General features: G+C 43.8%; 7 protein-coding genes across 7 annotated transcripts; 4 read left to right on the forward strand and 3 right to left on the reverse strand.

Moving 5' to 3' along the window:
* Nucleotides 1-5,221: 5,221 nt before the first annotated feature.
* O0I10_003555 (uncharacterized protein) lies at nt 5,222-6,553 on the forward strand (the record flags this gene model as incomplete). Its single annotated transcript, XM_058483624.1, has 1 exon — nt 5,222-6,553. One exon carries the CDS (start codon nt 5,222-5,224, stop codon nt 6,551-6,553), a length of 1,332 nt encoding a protein of 443 aa, XP_058345422.1.
* A 277-nt stretch (nt 6,554-6,830) lies between these two features.
* Nucleotides 6,831-8,286, forward strand: O0I10_003556 (uncharacterized protein; the record flags this gene model as incomplete). The annotated part of the gene is made up of 7 exons (XM_058483625.1): nt 6,831-6,961; nt 7,015-7,140; nt 7,207-7,425; nt 7,482-7,578; nt 7,642-7,831; nt 7,893-8,161; nt 8,275-8,286. The coding sequence occupies 7 exons, from the start codon at nt 6,831-6,833 to the stop codon at nt 8,284-8,286; spliced, it is 1,044 nt and encodes a 347-aa protein (XP_058345423.1).
* A 519-nt stretch (nt 8,287-8,805) lies between these two features.
* O0I10_003557 (uncharacterized protein) lies at nt 8,806-9,724 on the forward strand (the record flags this gene model as incomplete). Its single annotated transcript, XM_058483626.1, has 2 exons — nt 8,806-9,082; nt 9,150-9,724. The coding sequence occupies 2 exons, from the start codon at nt 8,806-8,808 to the stop codon at nt 9,722-9,724; spliced, it is 852 nt and encodes a 283-aa protein (XP_058345424.1).
* Nucleotides 9,725-10,011: 287 nt separating this feature from the next.
* On the reverse strand, nt 10,012-12,501 carry O0I10_003558 (uncharacterized protein; the record flags this gene model as incomplete). The annotated part of the gene is made up of 1 exon (XM_058483627.1): nt 10,012-12,501. The coding sequence occupies one exon, from the start codon at nt 12,499-12,501 to the stop codon at nt 10,012-10,014; it is 2,490 nt and encodes an 829-aa protein (XP_058345425.1).
* A 1,583-nt stretch (nt 12,502-14,084) lies between these two features.
* O0I10_003559 (uncharacterized protein) lies at nt 14,085-15,472 on the forward strand (the record flags this gene model as incomplete). The annotated part of the gene is made up of 5 exons (XM_058483628.1): nt 14,085-14,235; nt 14,299-14,914; nt 14,998-15,164; nt 15,255-15,345; nt 15,409-15,472. The coding sequence occupies 5 exons, from the start codon at nt 14,085-14,087 to the stop codon at nt 15,470-15,472; spliced, it is 1,089 nt and encodes a 362-aa protein (XP_058345426.1).
* A 386-nt stretch (nt 15,473-15,858) lies between these two features.
* O0I10_003560 (thioredoxin) lies at nt 15,859-16,463 on the reverse strand (the record flags this gene model as incomplete). The annotated part of the gene is made up of 4 exons (XM_058483629.1): nt 15,859-15,978; nt 16,044-16,164; nt 16,227-16,359; nt 16,415-16,463. 4 exons carry the CDS (start codon nt 16,461-16,463, stop codon nt 15,859-15,861), a joined length of 423 nt encoding a protein of 140 aa, XP_058345427.1.
* A 136-nt stretch (nt 16,464-16,599) lies between these two features.
* Nucleotides 16,600-20,381, reverse strand: O0I10_003561 (uncharacterized protein; the record flags this gene model as incomplete). The annotated part of the gene is made up of 15 exons (XM_058483630.1): nt 16,600-16,680; nt 16,731-16,992; nt 17,053-17,147; nt 17,202-17,320; nt 17,384-17,685; nt 17,749-17,933; nt 17,994-18,246; nt 18,307-18,764; nt 18,825-19,107; nt 19,172-19,338; nt 19,401-19,483; nt 19,546-19,672; nt 19,727-19,865; nt 19,922-20,120; nt 20,189-20,381. 15 exons carry the CDS (start codon nt 20,379-20,381, stop codon nt 16,600-16,602), a joined length of 2,946 nt encoding a protein of 981 aa, XP_058345428.1.
* Nucleotides 20,382-20,383: the final 2 nt, after the last annotated feature.

A 20,383-nucleotide genomic window follows, 5' to 3' on the forward strand; every position in this document is an offset into this window, starting at 1 on the left:
AGCCCATCCAACGAATGCATCATGAATAAAGAGTGGTTTGATCTCTGCTTGAGGCAACGTGAATTCCACATTACCAATCAAACACATACACACTATGTGGCATGCCCTCGTAGCTTTCTAACCCGGCTATGAAGGCATCAAACATGGTCCGTGCGCATCACTTTTTATATGCTCGACACTCCACAGAATCCAAATGCGATATGGAGTCATTATTGCCATACACAAACCTTGACACACCTTCACTATTGTTGTATACTTACCTACCTTCCTCAAGGCAAACATGATCATGATCCATTTGTGCAACAATCTGTCAAGGACGCTCGTGTGGAACTACCACGTGTCATTACACTCAGCAGCTCTTCATCTTCCGTTAATTCAGCCGACATCATCCACTAGGAAAGCAACTCCATCACGCTTACCGGATAGGTAAAACATAAAGGTGTTTGCATTCTAAACCTTTAGCAATCAAACGTGAGGTCTTTATGAGAACAAACCTGCTTGGCTTGGCCAACAGCACCCGTGTCAAACTATGAAGTCCATCGTACATCCCAGATTTCGCATTGTCGTCACCAGCCAAATCGGATCCAGGGGTCGACCTCTTCGACGACGACGACCAAAAAATATTTTTGGCTGTTTGCGACATTGAACGCCAACTTTCACACAAGGTATACAAGCCGAGCACACATTGCTCTAATAAAAACCCCACGTTTCATTGTAAAGTTTGGAGATACAGGCACTCTTTATGTTTGTAAGCGTGATAAGTATATGAAGAGTGGTCTTTGTTCATTGTCAAGTAGTGACCCCGGCGCAGAGCAAAAGATGCAGAGGGACTCTTTGTGTAACTGGGTTGGGGTGTTTGGACAGGACCATGCATGACAGGTACGCAACCCCGTTTTCAGGTCATACATTGGCAGCTAATAGCCACTTTTATCCAATCAGCATTGTTGGGTGAAATCCACGTGATGGGAATGATGCTCGTGCTCCAGCTGAGAATTTCCATGATTCAAGTAGCTTGATCCGAGCTGATTTGGTTGAGTTACGGTCGAACAAGGATTAATCAGCTGAGACATTCGATGTATGCTGATGTATGGATCGATGTCATCTCTCTTTGACCGTAGCCTAGCCAAATCAGCTCGGATCAAGATAATTGAATCATGGAAATGAATGTCTGGAGGAGAAGAATCGCTCACATGTCATAGAATGGACAACAGTGCCGATTGTGAGGAAATTGCTGTTAGCTCGCAATGTATGGGCTATTGTCAATAGTATACATTATCATCCTACCATCCTTTCCAGTTGAAGAGCCGCGAGTTATCTTTCAAAGAGGTCCTCTGCATCTTTTGCTCTGCCAGTCCACCTACTACAATGAACAAAGACCAATTTTCCATATATCATGCTTAAATACAAACATAAAAGGCTGTAGCTAGCTTGGCTACAGAAACGCGTGTTTTATTAGAGCATGCCAGAGCGAATAACAGCACCTTGTGTGAAATTTTCGCGCTCAATGTCGTGCAAACAGCCCAAAAAAAAATATTTTTTTGGTCGTCGTCGTCGAAGAGGTCGACCCTGATTCAGTCGGCTGGTAGCGACATTTGCGAACGGGATTGGGTGTTTGATCGCGAAACTTTCACACAAGGTGTGCTGCTACAAGCCGAGCCCATTGCTCTATTCAAAACCCCACGTTTCATTGTAAAGTTTGGAGATACAGGCACCTTGATGTTTGTAAGCGTGATGCTGCGGCGACAAGTGGTCTTTGTTTAATGTAAAAGTAGTATGACTATAATAGAGCAAAAGACGTGGCATCTCTTTGGTAACTCAGCTAAAAAGTCAGACTTCAGGGACAATGCATGAAAGGTACGCAACCCTCACTTTTATGTCATACATTGGCAGCTAATAGCCACTTTTGTGCATTCTCAATCTTTGTGTATTCTATTGTAGGTGGACGATGCTCCTGCTCTAGACATTCATTTCATGATTAAAGTAGGTTGATCCGAGCTGATTTGGTTGAGTTACTACACAAGGTTACATCAGTTGAGCTACATCGAGCGTGCTTTATGTCCAGAGTGATGGATTCCTTTGATCGATATTCGGGGCCAAATCAGCTCGGATCAACCTACTTTAATCATGGAATGAATGTCTGAGCAGGGGCATCGTTCCCATGCAGACCTCGCAACAATGATGATTGGATAAAAGTACGCTAGCTAGCAATTGCCGTTCCTAGAGTGCTCCACAAAGTAATTATACATTGACCCTTTCATTCATGCAAACGTAGCTGTGTTGATACAACACGACCCTCTGCATCTTTTGCTCTGCCAGGTCCACCCACTTTATACAATGTCAAAACACCTACTCCTCATATAGCATCACGCTTACAAACATAAGCAGGCTCATCTCAAAACCTTACAATGAAACGTGGGGTTTTGAATATGTTGTCGTGCTCGGCTTGGCCAACAGCACTATGAAAAGTTTGGCGTTCAATAAATGCAAACAGCCCAAAAAATATTTTTGTCGTCGTCGTCGAAGCAGGTCGTGGACCTCGGATCCAGTTTGGCTGGTGGCGACATCATACCCGATTGGCCACGATGGACTTTATAGTTTACACAAGTAAAGGCGGCTTGCCAAGCAGGTTTGTTCTCATAAAGACTCTACGTTTGATTGTAAAGTTTAGAGATACAGACACTTTATGTTTTACCTATCCAGCAAGGTTGATGCTATATGAGAAGTGATCTTTATAATGTAAATAGTATGACTATAATAGAGCAAAAGATGCAGAGGGCGTGTTTGTGTAACTTGAGTCATTCACCACAGGCGATGCATGATACTTGTACACTAATTAGGAATTGTTCAAAATGCCAGCTAATAGCCCATTACTCCCATTCACCTTTGTTGACCAATCCAATGCATACGAACGATTGTCTTGCTCCAGCCCAGCATGACCATCCTTCAACTTTGTTGATCCGAGAGGATTTGACTGAAAAACGCTCAAACACAGAAGTATCATCCAAAATCAGAAAAATTTATCTGGTTAGTTATAAGTAAACTGCCACTTGATAGCCCATTCCTCCCAATCATCTTTGTTTCCCAATCCAATGCATGTGAACGATTCTCCTGCTCCAGCCCAGCATTTCCATCATTGAACTTTCTTGATCCGAGAGGATTTGGTTGAGTTACGCTCAAACACAAAACATCATTTTGCAAAGTTATTTGTAAACTGCCACTTGATAGCCCATTCCTCCCATTCATCTTTGTTGTCCAATCCAATGCATACAAGCGATTGCCCAGCTCCAGCCATTCATTTCAATACTTCAACTTTCTTGGTTCGATGGGATTTGAATGAGCAACGCTCAAGCACAGAAACATCATCATAAGTATCAGAACAATCAAGTTAATTTCCACTTCTTCCACTCCCACTTTATTTCCTCTTCCTCCCATTCTCAACTGTTGCCCCATTCAAGTACAACTACCACCTGCGAACGATTGTCCCGCTTCAACCCATCATGTCAATGCGACGAATGTCTTGAACCGATTGTCTTTGGCTGAATGGCAAGTCCATGGCGTATACACCCCACTACAGCACGCTCGTTTCTTGATACTAGGCCTTCTCTTGTGCACTCCTCTACCAATACCAAGCGTAACAGCATTCATTGCAGCAATTGCTATCAGCAAGGCCTTTACTCCATCGTCTCAAACAGCGTTCTTTACTTGCAGCAACTCGTCTTGCAGCCTTGTTTACGTGAACAGCGAATTAGCCACCATACAGAAGCAGCTTTATTTACGTGCATCAGCTTGCATCAATACAAACGAATGTGTATCGATATGGATCTGAATATTGCTTTGGTACATGGGATGAAAAGGATTGGATTACACAACGCGTGGTAAAAGGGGCTTATGTATTCATTGTCAACTTGACCTTGATGCTATCACCCTGGACGATTTCATGTTCTACATGCTCTTCCATGCCAATCGCAATCATCATCTTTTGTGCAGCCCGTCAACCATGTACAGCTGTCATCATCCAACAACTACATATTTGACACGCCATAAATACATTTCGCACCTCATGTCCATCGGTTCACCTTTAGAAAGTGCACGCCCAAATGATAGCATTGCCAAATCGAAGCGCCTTCTCCATTAGAGTAATTCATTGTACATCTCAGTCTAGTGCCCCATTCTTCCTCTTGTGAATGATCTTGGATTAAAAGGATACCTTAGCAAACATGAGATTACGTTAGTCTACAGGACCTTCCTTCTTGCTGAGTTGGATCTCGTCGTGTGTGGCAATTGATGCATTGTATTATAGAAGGTTTATGCATGATGGTAAAAGTATACATACCCACTTGTAGATGCTGTGATAAAGGAAAAAGAGAGGGAGAGAAAGGGACTGATCGATTCGTTGCGTCTAGAACAACGGCTGTATTCAATTGTGATTTGATCTTGTAAGACAGCGTACGTTATTAGCTCACGGCAGGAGATGTCCTAAATAAAATAGTAGAACGTGCACCCATCTTATGGATCATGTATCTGGTCAGTGAGTACTTGCCGTTCCAATATGTATTGGATCTGCCAATGCGTTAATTAAAGGAGGCTTGCCGATTGCCCATAACGGTATCAAGGATGATGGAAAAATACTTGACTAAATTTTCTTACATTGTATGGATGAAGCCAGTGAAACGTGAATACAAAGGTGAAGCTCATATTGCATGGTTCTTGTTATCACCGACTTGACAACAATGCAACATGGACCCAGCTCGATCTATTTTTGATTGCATGATTATGAAGACAAAACATGTCAAACATCTTCGAAACAATGATGTTACTGTATTAGCTCAAAAACGAGACATGTGGATATCTAGCGTCTTTACGCAGCAAACTAACAATGATGCTATTTATGTCAACGAGTGGAAACGGATAGAAAAACTTGCTTGATGACAGGGGGAGGGGTTCAGAATTTGACCGAGGTGGTGGGGTTATGAAAATCGCCCCGCACGCGGTTGTTTTGCCACCGTGGTCACTGCTCTCAGTAACATGGGCGCAATTGTGGATTATATAAGAGGTCGTCTGCTGCATAATCGGAGGTCGGGTTTCGCAAAGTTTTCCTTTGATATTCCATGCAGCTGGGTGTATTCGGGTGATAACGCAGCTGTGTATATTTATACGCGCTCTGATACACATTGACTTGGTCCCACCAAACAAACATTTTTTTTCTTTCTCTTCGATCACCATGACAACCTTTGCCAAAATACCCAAAGACACCAACGATGTTACAATCGAGCTACGAATCGATCCACTTTTCACAGGCGTGGTACATGGCCATAGTCATGATGTATCAGAAGGCTGTACGCTCAAGGGCATTTGCGTACTACATGTGCACAGGCCTATACATACTCGTAAACTCGTCATTTCGCTTGAAGGACGCTGCAAGATTAATGTACGATCCACCACCAGCATGGCAACACCATCACCAGAAGGCATCGAATGTCGATCATTGATCAACAAAATCAAAAACGTTGACTGTGAATACTTTGATCATGGTGAATACGCATACCCTTTTGAATTTGAACTTCCTGCAACATTACCGGCATCATTTCGCGGCAAGAATGGCTATATTCGATATCGTTTGGAAGCTGTTTTACATCGCCGACGACGATCCTCTGTCATGCATCGCCTTGTACGTGTATCTCGAGATATTTGCATTCGACGTTGCTTGTTGAGTGATGCCATGCAGCATTCAGTGTACGATACCATTCATGGCCATGAGCATAGCGACAAGTTGTCATACAGCGCTAATGCACCTACCATGGTTTATCGTGAAGGTGGCCTTGTCCCTCTCACTCTTACGATTGAGCTCACTCATCCTGGAACGCAAATTGTGCGCTCCGTCACTTGTGCCTTGCGAGAACGTATCCTTTATCAAACCACCGGCCAACAATCGCTCACATGTCAATCGGTCTCGAAAACAGATGATTTGTTTCCACTTGGATGGAGTACTTTTTATCCTTCAGAGAATCCAAAGTATAATCCAAATCACAAGCATGAGTATAATGCTGTATTCAGAATATGCCCACGCGTCAATGCAGATATCAATACACGCCTCATAAGGGTTACACATGCACTTGTTGTCAATATTATGGTGCAACAAGACAACAATGAACACCTACCATCAACAGCACCACCATCTCCTCATCAACTTGATTCGGATACGCTATCTGCATCGGCCCAACCACTGCCATCACCACCATCAACTCCTCAAAATCATGGTTTGATTCGATCATCATCATCATCGTCGCTGCGTTCTCTCTCAGAGGATCTTGTCAAGGAAGCTGCTAGTGCACTATCATCCATCACACGTCGCAATAGTCATTCAAGCTTGAGCCATGATCAGCAGTCGAAGAAAATGTATTCATGTACTCTTGAGTGTCCATTGATAGTCACTTGCAGAGAACACTATTGGGAAGGTGAACGACCTCATCCACCAGCGTATCAGGACACTGAAGCACCACCATCATATGGCCTAGCAGTGGAACAACTTCCTCCTGTACCATGCTATGATTAATCAATACTGTATTTGTTCTTTTTGTATATGTAGTACATAGTAGTATTTATGACTTGATGGTTTATTATAAAAGTGCATAGCACAATGAATATTCCTATATCCTAGATTGCTTCTTTTCTTTGTTACAGTGATTGGACAAGACGATGAGCGTGGCTGTGTGGTTAATGATGGCTCAGCGGGTGTGATTGCTGCGCACCTTGTCTACCGATAAAAGCACACGGTCACGGATCAGGGCCGCCTATCTGGAACCTTCTCTTTCTTCCTCTTGAATCTGACAATGAGCGACACCAGCGATTTGTTTGCCAAGGCCAACGATGCCTACTTTGACGACGATTATGACGAGGCCCTTTCCTTGTATTCGCAGACCATCGAAGCCGATGCTACTCATGCCGAAGCATTTATGCGACGGTAAGTTTTCAACGTTCATGGTATTACGCGTGTGCTCATTTCATGGTCATTAGCTGCACCGTATATCAAAAGCTGAACCAGTTGGATAAGGCTCTTGCTGATGCTGACAAGGCTTTGGAGATCTTGAATGGACCCAAGGGGACACGTAGTCTGTTAGCACGAGCTCACTTGCAACGAGGGTATGTAATGATGAAATGATGCAATTCTTGAGAGATCACATGAGCTTATTGCATGTTATGGATTAGCATTGTTCAATTCAATCTCAAACAATATCCTGAAGCACAAAAGTCATTTGAGTCTGCCAAGGAATTGAATCCAAATGAACGTACTTTGGCTACTTGGTTGCGAAAGGTCCAAGATGTTCTTCCTCCTCCACCACCACCTCCTGCACCCAAACAAGAAGAGCAGCCTGCTCCTGCAGTACAAGCACCAGCTCCTTCCACGCCTCAGAATGTTCGCGCTAGGTAAGAAAATGGGGATCATTGTGGATGAGGCAATAGGCTCATGGATGAAAATATAGACATGAGTGGTTCCAAAATGATACCTTTGTCACTGTGGAAGTCTTTATAAAAAAGGTCAACAAAGATGACGTTTCTCTCGATTTCTTTGATCGTTCGGTAAGCTGAAAATCAGGAATGACAATGAGGTAGCATACAATGACATGTATTATTCGTCTTTAGTTGTCATTGTCAATCAAGATGCCTACTGGCTCCACATTCTCCTTGGAACTTGATCCATTGGCTCATGAAGTCTTGCCCAAGGAATGCAGCTACAAGGTCTTGTCCACCAAGATTGAAATCAAGCTGAAGAAGAAGACTGAAGGGATCAAGTGGGGTACATTGGAAGGCGAGGATGAATTGCCAACTACCAGTACGTGTGAACTATCATTGGATTCTTGTTTTCGATATTAACCTCATCCATCTTTGATTAGTGGCATCCACCAGTGTTTCGAGTTCTCGTAAGCCCAAGGATTGGAACAAGCTTGTGCAAGAGATTGAAAAGGATCAGGATAAGCCTGAAGGTGATGCTGCTCTCAACTCGCTATTCCAACAAATCTACAGTGGTGCCGATGAAGATACTCGCCGAGCCATGATGAAGAGCTTTGTGGAAAGTAATGGTACTTGCTTGTCGACCAATTGGGCCGAAGTTGGATCCAAGAAAGTGGAGACCAAGCCTCCAGAGGGAATGGTTGCAAAGAAGGTATGTAATCCATGCATCGGATCGGAAAGCTGAGAGGGGAGTGGAAATCGTGTGAGAGATCGGGAGGGTAGCGAAACAACAATGACACTCACAAAACACCATTGTAAATATAGTATGAAATCTAAATTACCTATTTTACTATTGCTGTACACCCATACACACACGCCTATACAATGTTCACCATGACAACCACCACCACCATTCTTCATTATTGCACACATCATCATGATAATACCAAAATGCTTCTTGCTCAGTTAATTTGTTTCATCCTTGTTACACGTTTATCCCTTGTGCTTCGAATGTTAGTGGGACAATTTGACATGCAGCTGTACAACAAGCATGCATTGACAGCCAGAAGCAACACTGAGAAGCATTCCCCCTTATGCAATGCGGGTGGGAGGCAATAGAGGGTGGGGGCGTTCTTTAGAGTCTAAACGAGAAAAGGTACCCGAGTATATGCATTTCTCATGGTGAATAAATAATTTCACTGTATTGTTTTTATCCGTCAGCCCGGGTGCTTACGCTTGCTGCGTATCTCTCACTGTTTAACTCCTTAAGACTACACCATTTAAAGCACAGCAAATGCTGTGCCTCTCTCTTTTATTGCTTTCTTTCTCTTTTCTCTCTCAAATACTGGAAAAAGGATGCTTCGCGTATCTTCACTAATTTACTTGCAACAAGTCTGGGAGCGTCAACCATCCGAGGACAATAACAAGAATGTGATAAAGGCTATCTCCACGGATACCAGTACAACTGCTGCCATCCAATCATTCCCATCACCACCACAAACGCCCATTATTAATACTGCTACGGATGCCGCGCCACTATTGTCATCACCGACACATGTTGGTGCAACCGATGTGCAGCAACAACCATCATCGTCAGCATCCGCTGGGGGAAATCTTTCATCACAAACCAAAGGTATGTTATAGTGTGTGCACTTGCATGATGCCCAATTGTAATTTTTTTGACACGGACACTGTTAAAGATACGACGATGACCTTGAGCAAAGTCAACATAAACAATGATGGCCGTTCAGCTGACCACAAAATTAAGGAGAGGGAGAATGACGGTATTGTGATGGAAGGATCGAATGGATCTCAGGATCAAACAAGACAACAGGCAAAGGATGAATGTAACAATTCAAAGCCAACAGCAACAGCAATGGGCACAAATGATGATGTTATTAGTACGTCGTCTCCTACTGAGGGTGATAGTGGCGTTGGTGCATCTGCAGGTCGCACGATGGGCAGTTATCACTTTTACTACGATAACGATCAGGAGGAGGAAGCTGAAGGGGATAACATTGTCTCAATGGCTAGTAATTCATCAGGAGGAACGACTTCTATGCCGCCAACACCTACATCGTTACCAGCACAAAAGCAACACCAGCACCATTTGCCACCTCCACCCCCACCTCCTGAAGAACCTGCTGAAGAGCAAAAAGGTCTCCGTCGTCAAGCATCAAGATTGACACTCAAAAGACGCAGCCTGACCAAAAAGCTCAAAAAGGCCGTATCCTTCCACAAGCTTGGTAACAAACGCGATAGTGTAGTGATGTAAGAAAATTAACATGTGCGTGTGTTTGTGTTTGGATTATGCCCATCACCCCATGTTGTATTTTTACTCTCCACAATTGCTTCTTTATTGTTTATCCCTCCACACAAACACAAATACTACGCACACATACACACCATCCTTTGCCTTTCACTCTTACTCATCCACCCCCATTGACATCATGACATCAGTAATATATCAATCATTCCATATCCATCATCATCATTATTTACACATGAAAAAAGGTTGTTCTATATATAACTATGTACTTTTGATGCCGTTGGGTGATGTTGTTATGTGCGCTTGAGATCCTCGAGTCGCTCCTTGAGTCGATCATACATCACAGTGTCTTCAAATACATCTTTGCCCTTGCCCATAATACTCTTGAGAATTTGACGGGATTGATAACGCCAATCAGCACATACGGGGGCACCATCTTGTTCTTTTTCACCCAAAGTCTCATACATGTCGACGGTATCCAGGGCAACCTGAGCCACGCGATCAAAGACTTGTTGATCCGTTTCAATGCTAGCATCATGCATGACGGTGCGATATCCTTTGACTGAAGCTTCAAGTGCATCGACGTAACGCTGCTGCCAAATGTAAAACTTTGCAGTGATGCCCCAAAGTTCGGGTGAACCGGTAATGCGAGTGAGGATAACATCTTCAAGTAAACGCTGCACGTGGCGTGCGAGACGAGCACCATCACGATCAAAAGGATCCTTCCAATTCTGGACAACGTTCTCAACCAACATGTGCAGCACTTGTTTGTCGACAGCTTCTTCACGCACTTTGTCCCATCTCAATTCAACGACTCGTTGCATAGCCCAAATAGCATCAGCGAATTGACCCACGTCCACAGCCACCACGAGCAAGTTTTGCCACATACGCCAATTGTCAAACTTGAGCTTGGTTGCTTGCTTGAGTGCCAAGAATGCATCCGTTTTGCGATCCATTTGTACATAAATGCTCGACAAGTTGTTCCATGCTTCAGCTTGTTCGTGATCAAGTGATACTACACGCTGGAAAGCACGTGCAGCCACATCCCATGAATCCACTTGCATGGCAGCACAACCAAGAATATACCACGATCCTTCAAACAATGGGTTGATCTCGAGAGCATGTTGATAGCATTCAATGGCTTCATTGTACTCTTGTCGTCGGTAATGATACGCACCCAAAGATCGCATTGCACGTGCAAAACGCTTGTTGGAGATGTCCCATGCCTTACGCCAGTGATCGGGGTTACGCTCAACATCACCAAGGATACACCAAAGCTTTGGAGAATTGGGATCATCCTTCATCAAGCGAGAAAGCACATCCTTAGCCTTGTGAGACTCTTCAAGCATCTGATAGCAGGCGATGGCCTCTTCCCACATTTCCAATCGTTCAAAGATCTCCAATGCACTCTTGACGACACCCAAAGAAACGAACCGCTTCGCCAATTCACGCTCCATATCCCACTTGCTAGGTAACAGCAACTCGTAAAAGTAGGCAAGACGTTCCTCAACACTTGAATCTTCGACCTTGATTTGATCCACCAAAGCCTGTAACTGCAACAATGAACGCTCCACAGTACGACTCTTGTGTGCTTCCAAACGTGTCTTGAGCAGCAAACCCATGGTGTGGACCATCCAGTTGTTGGCATTCTCGAGCACACGGGTGACATAGGGTGCCATCTCTTCACTCGTAAGACCATGCTCTGGGTTTGTATTCTTGACATTCAAACAAAATGCGAGCAATAAACATTGATCAATGACTTGAAGGTTGCCACGACGTTTGGCTTCATCACGTTCATTCTTTTCATTCTTGGTAAAAGCAACTTGATCCAACAATGTATCATCTTCCAAAGCAACGGTCTCAGGTCGTACTCGATCCTCATCCTCCTCATCCTTATCATCCTTCTTGTCGTCTTGTTTCAGAGCAGCATCGTCATTCTTGCTTTCAGCAAGCAACACCAATTGAGATACATCAAATGTCTGGAACTTGGTACGACGACCAAGAGCACCGGTAAGCTCCCATTGAAATCCAGATGTCTTTTGGGCTTGTTGCATCATATTGCAGGCTTCCTTATCAAGTCCATAATAGCTTTCAACCAATGCCACATCCAATTGTTGACGTACACGAAGTGAATCACGTTCAAATCCACTGCTTTCCTTGGCGAGTTCCTCCAACAACAAAGATTGCAAAGTGCCTGTTGGGTTGTCGAGTAGTTGTTGTTGTAAAAAGACGGCACGCATGGCCCATAAAGCCACTTCTGGTTGTGGATGTTGTTTCCTCACTGCCAATAGTAATTCTCGTGCAATCAACAATAAACCCAAGCGTTCTGTCAAATGATAAACTGGTTCGCTATCCACTGAAAGTACACCAAGACAATGTTGATGAATGCGATCATCCACCTGCTTATCGGCCACATCGCTTGACAATACAACTTGGCTCACGCTCCAATCCAAAAGTGGACCCGTCCAATTGGTTTGTACAAACGCGTTCAGTGCTGCAATACCCGTTGCCAATATCAAGAAACGAGTCTCGCTATTATCCATATCCAGAGTCGATAATCGTGCATGGATCCAACTTGTCAAATCGCCCGTCGATATCAGTCCTTCATTGTCATTGCTGCTGCTGGAGGTGAAGAGTGGACTACGTTCGCGCAACACTTTGGTATATTGACCTTGCAAAATGTCGTCGGTAGTGGATGCAATGGCCTCTGAAAACGATGTAGCAGTCGTGTCGAGCTTTTCATTGAGAATGAGAGCCTGTGCGGCTAATGCAAAATCGGTCATGGCGTCGTGCTGCTTGCTGCTGTTGGTGGAAAAGGTGGCTACGATGGGTGTTGAAGAAAAAATCTCACTTTTGGGCGGAGGTAATCGAACAAGCGTTGTGGATTGTTCTCGCAAATGCTACCAAGCAACCAATGCTTAGTAATTCTCGACGTTGAGTACTTTGCCATGGCAACATTGTCTATGTGAGTATACAGGAGTCCACAGGTCATCTAACGCCACATGCAACTGATCTCTGCTTTTAAACAGGTTAAAAGAGACATGCATTACCAGTGGTGCAGATGATGATGATGCATTTAATGGGACGACGTGCCATATGTATATACATACTCCTGCTGTACGACCACCGACATCTTCTTACACACAAGGAAAGTTCAATGTCAATACGCCACAAGGCAATCTTCCATGATCACGGATGGCTTCATGCATATCAAATCAATACCAATCATCCATCCACACGCCCTCTCACACCCACGCACACACATGCATTGCTGCCTTGTTCGGGAGAAAGGACTTAGCACATCAAAGATAGTAGTATAATGATAAAAGCGTAATACATAAATGATACGTACATCCCATTGACCTTTATAGCAATGATTGAGTGGAGTAACTATACATACCAATTGCCAAGAATGGTGAATAGAAATTGGAGAGGAAAGAGTGGTAGCAGAGAGGTATTGGATGATCTCATTTCGTGGGCGCTTTAGCAAGAACCAAGTCATTGATGACATGCATGCAATGTGCCTGGTAGAAAGATGATGATGATGATGAATACAAGGCATGTTTGTTTGTCTATTACATGCAGTGAGGCTAGGCCCTGGGCAAACATCAGCACGACGACATATGAGTCCTTCGCAGCAGATTACATAAAATTAAGGGGGTGATTAGCAAAAAAGAAAATGATACTCACACACGTATGTAGATATCCTGTTACTGTTTCATTTTCCATCATTATCAGCGGAATAATGCTGATATTACAGTTAAGTTTGTTTGCACATCACACCCCATGACAAAATACAAAGCATCCTTACATCGAGTAAAGGGCGGGTTAAGCAATGCAAACATATGCTGGAAGGAAGGAGACTTCACTGCACATGTGCATTTGTTAAGCGTCAAATCGTGTGCGTGTCTCTCTCTCACTCTTTCAATGTAGTTTTTTGATGAATGCAGTTGGCAAGGGAACAAGCGCCCTATTCCATCCACACACACACACCATTCAATGCAGGATCGCTGCATATGTCACCATCCACACACACACACACACACACACACACACACACACATTTACAGGCCGTCTCATCGTCTTGCTTCATTTACCACAACAAGACGCACGTACCCACATTTTTTGCAGCTGTACTTGTTGGTGGGATTTAACGTTTTGCATCGTTTCTTTTCTCACTTTTCTCACTCGTCCCTCTTTTTCCCTCTCTCCTCTCTCATTCTCACTCACATACAGCACACGTTTTGTGATTTTCCTCTTCCTCCTCCTTTATTCACTCATATCCACCTTCGTTCATCACGCTCTTTTATAACCAACCCAATCCTCATTCCTTCTTGTTCTTTCTCCCAAATCATTTTGCATTGAAATGAACACCACAGTCGATAGCACCAAGTTCTTCCTTGGAAACGAAGACTACCTTACACAACCCTATTCCGTAACAACCCCTTCTTCCTTCACAGGCATCACCACAAAGGTTGAGACGTTTCCCGATACGCCTGTCATCTACAACCATCAATGTAAGATATTGAAATCATCGAGCAACGCATTATTTTGACCTAGATACACGCGTGTATTTATAGCAGATGATGAATCGTTTTATGTTGGGTATCAGGAACAAGGAAGCAGTAGCTTTGAAGACGCGACAAATGGCGACGTTTATTTTCAACCACAGCATCATCTTGCTCCTCCACCATCTAGTAGTAGCAATAACAGCAGCTTGAATACTCCTTGTTCGTCATCATCAATATCTTCGGATATGGCTGCCGTAGTAGTTGCATCAGCGGCACCTGTGGCAAGCAACGTCATGGCAAACTCAGTGATGGAAGCAACAGGAGGAGCAACCCCCATTGCTGCTGTAGCTGCTGGTGAGCAACAACTGTGCCAGCAGCCCGACACGCCGATCTCATGCTGCACTTCCCCTGCACCTTTACCTACAACCAGTGGTGCCACTACTAACACAGCAAGTCCTTCACCCATTACTCCTGTATATCCATCCTCGGATTTTTTACAGTTTGCTAAGGATACCGTGCCTTTTGACCATCATCAACAACCTATGCTCGTTCAACCCAATAATAATAATAGCACCACAACTGCTGCTGTTGCAGACCAACAGCGTGTCTCAAGTAGTCCCACTCATGGCAGCAAACGACGTCATCCTGATGAGCAACAAGATGATGAAGATATCGAGGATCCATCGTATGTTGATTTGCTCTATATGCATCTCTTTCTCTTTTCCCCCCTTGATCCCTCAACTTAAAACTGACAAGTTTCTCGAATAGATCCGCCCCAGCATCTGCAGTTTCCAATAGCGAGCTGCGACGGCAAATTCATATCCAATCCGAGCAAAAACGCCGTGCCCAAATCAAAGATGGCTTTGAAGACTTACGGAATGAATTGCCGAGTTGCCTTAACAAAAAAATGAGCAAGGTCGCTTTATTACATCGAAGTACGTAATCCGATCCTGCAGCTGTTTGCTCTCTCTCGCTCTCTTCTCCCCCCATTGTGTTGACATTTTTTCCCCTTTTCTTTGTCACAGCGGTGCAGCACATACAGCATCTCAAGAATACACAAATGACAATACTTGCAGAGTTGGAGCGGCTGGTGAATGAAAATGAACAGCTGCGAAAGTAAGTTTTGTGCATCATCAACATCCTTGTCAACGTCACATGACTAATGTTGTTATTATGTAGATTCCAGCAATGTGTATTGCAAAAGCAAGCTCTCGAGAAAATGTACCAGGTCAATAATCTATAATAGCCCATTGCTCATTTATTTTACCGGCGTTATCCATATCCTTATGTTTTTTCGTTTTCTCTTTCTTTCTCTTCTTCCCCTTTTATGTATGTACGTCCTTTTCCCCCAACATCCCTTCACACTTAATGGTGCAATACCTATCTCTCTATATACCACGATCCCCCATCCAACCTAACCCCGGAATCCAACGCTATACTAATTTCACCTTGTTCCGCTTTCCATATTTCCACACACACACACACACACACACACACATACACACCTCCTTTTGTATATGCGTATTAAACTATGCTTTCCTTTTTTCGTCTCCATTTCCCATTGATGATGACGATGATGGTGGTGGTTGAAGAAAAATCGTTTATATATATAACTTTGATCGATCTCCATTATGCACGTTCAGCGTGTTGCTTGACGAATTGCTCGACTTGGGCACCGTTACGCATACCAATGAATTGATCGACGATTTCACCATTTTGGAAAGCAGCCACTGTGGGCAAAGCAGCAATCTAGATCCAATCAACCCTTGGTTAATGCATGAAACAAGCAAGACACCCTCCTTTTTCTTCATTACCTTGAACTTGGCAGCCAACTCGTTAGCCTCATCCACATTGAGCTTGACAAGAGTGACCTTGGGATTAGCAGCGACAGACTTTTCAAGCAAAGGACCAAGCATCTTGCAAGGACCACACCATCTAAAATGATCCGCTTAGTAATAGCCCTCAGAGTCGTCTATCCCATTTATCCTTCTTCTTACTCGGCATAAAAGTCGACAATCACAGGGTGATCAGCCTTGTCGACAAGTTTGGCAAATGAGTCGCTGGTTGCTTCAACAGTTTTGCCAGTAAAGCGAGGTTGGCCAGCATGGAACATGCGTTGAGCACCAAGGACTAATCGATGCGATCAATACAATGTCGTTGTTTTCTATTGTTGACTGTGTCTTACGTCTAGCAGATTGTTGAGTAGGACGAGCAAGTGTACGCAAGGCGTTCATGATATGAATAAATAGGTTGAATAAAGAAACGAGACAATGACACACACACACACATAGCGCGTTTTGCAAGGATGAATTGAAAGAAAGCGGCAACTCCGCAACAACTTTTACTATAATAGCGCTGTATATAATCAAGTTACAAAACACTGCCTTGAGCCAAAGAGAGCAACATGGGATCATCAAAGTACTTGTTTATGCTGACATCCTCAGAGAGACCCTACAATCATTGTTAATAAACATCCCTTTTCCTATCATCCAAGAATTTACCTTTCGTCTTCTCGTCTTGACCATAAAGTCTCTAGCAAGATGTTGTGCAGGGCTTGGTTCAAGAGGTCTCAGCACAATGCTATTATCGAGTGGATCACCTGGTACAATTTGCCAATGGTCAAATATCTGCTGGCAGAAAGCTTGACCCTGGGTATGTGTCCGCAAATCAGTCTCAAAACCACAAGAGTCAATGACAGGAATGTAAGCCTTGACAGTGTATAATGGCGAGCCAGGTTTTGGGATATCTTGTGTGACATGTCCTCTGTATATAATTCCCATCGATCAGATACATTCCCTTATACACATCCAAGAATCCAATTACCTTCGCCTTTGCAGCACGGCGTATACGGCTGTGACACAGTCTGCAGGTGATTGAATCTCCACATAATTTACAGGTTCCATAAGACGAGGAGTAGCCTATCAAATACGATCAATATCCTGATCTTCGTTAAGTATATGTAATTGACGTACCGTTAAGAAAGATGAATAGCACACACGACGTGATGTAGGAATGATTTGACCACCACCTCTATATATCGGCTCATTGGCAAGCACAGTATCTAAGACTCGGAACTTGACATTCCGAATGGCTGCAAATGTACAACATCATGCATGAATGAACCCTGTTTTGTTATGCATCAACTATCACTTACGTTCATCACAGAGCGGTCCTTCCCGAGTACCCCACTGGAAACCTTGTTTGATAGAATCCTTGACAGAGTAAAGAAGCTTCTTGTCCACTTCAGAGGGTAATGTATCATCCACAAGAATGTTGGGCCCCATATCATCAGGACCGAACGCCCATATTGATCGTGCAGCCAAGACATCCCATCCATATTTATCTTGCATAAAGCTGCCCAATTGCTTGGCTGGCCAATTGATGCTGATGTTGCCCGTCTCGATATCTTCTGCAAGACCCTTCTCTAAAGGTTCGGCGATAAAGGTCAACTTGTTCCTATGTTGCGATAAAAAAAAAGTCATTAGTAAGATATACGCACGTCATCTACACATTGCTTACTTTTTGTTTGGTGTTTCGGCAAAGCATTTCAATGCTGAAGTCTCAACCACGGTCTCACAGAAGCGAACAACAGGATCAGCCACCTTGATTTCGATTTCGGCGTACATTCGGCGCAAGTCATGCAATACGCAATCCAAATAAAGTTCACCAGTACCAAGCAAAATGTGTTCACCCGATTCCTCAACCTAACCAATCGTATTAGCTACTTGTGCCGATCACCATGCATATTTTTTGGTCCTAGGTACCTTGGTTGTTACGATAGGATAACTCTTGTTGATTCTCCGCAGGCCATCCAACATCTTTGGTAATTCAGATGGGTTCATGGGTTCAATAGCCACCTTGAGCGTAGCAGCAGTAGGGAATCGAAGAGGTCTGAAAATATACGCATCTTCACGCCATTTTTGTTGCACAATGGTTGCCGTCTTGACAATGGAGCTATCCACACCACCAAGCAAGACCCAGTTTCCTGCAGGTACGCCTTCCACCTCGACACGATACCTTTTAGGACATGGATCAATATTCATGACATGTATTTGTGTATATAGCCATTTGACTCACCGTGCTTCAAACACCCAAGCTGCAGTCACCTTTTGCATTGCCATATCTTCTTCATCATCGACACTATAGCCTTCACCAAGTACTCGAACGATTTGGCCATTCTTGACAGTACCACTCATCACTCGACCAAATGCATCAAAGCCTGTAGCCTCCTCGTTGTCATAGAGCTTAGTGATGTGGATCACAAGCGGGCCTTCAGCATCACAATTTTTCATTGCCTCGCCAACTTCGGTATCCAATGGGCCTGTGTAAATGTTTGCAATCTTGTGCTCAGCATTTTGTGCAGGGGATGGGATATGCTGAACAGCCATGTCAACAAAGCCAACAGGAGGACCAAAGAATTGAGCAAGCACCACACGCAATAAAGGCTTGACATTCAATCCATATTCCTTTTCCTTGAGGTGAATACCAAGTGATCGCAACGTCTTTTTCAATTCTGAAACATCTTCACCAATGATCTACATATACACGCCAACGATTAATATCACTCCCCCAAGATCATGGATCTGTATGTTTACCTGAGAATACAACTTGTAAAGAGGTTCAAGAATGAAATGGACAAATGTACGCTTGCTATCACGACCTTGAGACGAGCGGTGGAAAGAGCCCTTTTCAGGGTTGAAAAAGATTTCACCCCAAAGACGCTTGGCAAATTGCTCCGTATCGAATTCGGCCTCGTAAGAATCAGAGTAGAGCTGAGCAAATGATTTGAGAGAGAAACACCATCCTGTTTGACTAGAAGCAAAGCACACATTGCCCAACTCAGGTGAAAGGCGAATGTTCTCACCACCAGCAGTAGATCTAATATCCATTCATAACCATGAGTCATCCTCTTACACGCACACTTTTGAACACAAAGACTTACCGGATCACGGTGTTCACTTCCTCGATAACATGGCGCAACTTGAAATAGGCATCGGTAGGAGGGAGCTTCAATTCGAGCATCAAACGATCCACCTTGTTGATAACCAATGTCATTGCAAGCTTTTCTCGAATACAGTGCTTGATAATTTGCTCCGTGTTGACCATCATCTAAATACCAAATCATGTTAATGGCCTTCATCACGTGATTCTACAACTGAATCCACACTTACACCCTCGACGACATCCACAACGAGAACGACACCATCAGCAAGACGTGTGGCAGCCACAACCTCATCGATATAATCGGTGTGACCTGAAATAAGACCCCAAGTCAGTCCCAGCTTATACCCATCATTGTATTGTTCCCCATCTTACCTGGTGTATCCATCACATTCAAAAGATAAGACTTATCATTCAAATCCTGCATAACCATTGTCATGGGCATGCTCTTGATACTGAGGCCGCGTTCACGTTCCAGCGTGTGAGTATCAGTGTATCGTTCCTATTGACAATATCAGCCTTGATTCTTTCACATAGGTAAGAAAGATATGCATACCGGTTGATCAACATTCACTGGGACATCGTGTGTTTCGGAGACGAGCATATCAACAAAGGAGGTTTTTCCATGGTGAAGATGACCGACAATAGCAATGTTGCGAGTGAGATCAGGGAAGTTCATCATATCCGTCATGAACCTAATAATACGTAATGAGATGATGATGACGCTCTATTGTTCATCCTCACAACTTACTCTTTGCTAAATCGAGTGTCTGGAAGATCTTTCTCGGTAACAAGGAATTTGCGAACCTTGACAGGTGCAATGATGGGTTCAGATAGTGGTTGCGTATCCTCTTCTTGCACCATTGCTTCGACACCAGGACCATACACTTCTTCAGCCGATGGGTAGTATTGCTTATCTTCATGGAGCACAATTTGATTCTGTGGAATATCTTTATATACATGGTTCGTATGAGTAACAAGGGAGGATACACGTTGCCATGGGACATTGGACACTTACCATCCACCTGCATCAAAGCCCCTTCGTTCACTGGCTCCAATGGTTCTTCTTGAGCAGCAGGTGATGCCGTCTCGAAGCCGCGAATCTCTTGCTCTTCTTCCTCCTCTTCTTGCTCTAATTCCAGATCCTCGTCTTCATCTTCAAGATCGGGGCCAATGTAGTTGCCAAACTCGTCATAGAGCGATTCATCCATAG

The sequence above is a fragment of the Lichtheimia ornata genome, assembly GCF_029851405.1.
Source record: "Lichtheimia ornata isolate CBS 291.66 chromosome Unknown scaffold00012, whole genome shotgun sequence".
Classification (NCBI taxonomy): domain Eukaryota; kingdom Fungi; phylum Mucoromycota; class Mucoromycetes; order Mucorales; family Lichtheimiaceae; genus Lichtheimia; species Lichtheimia ornata.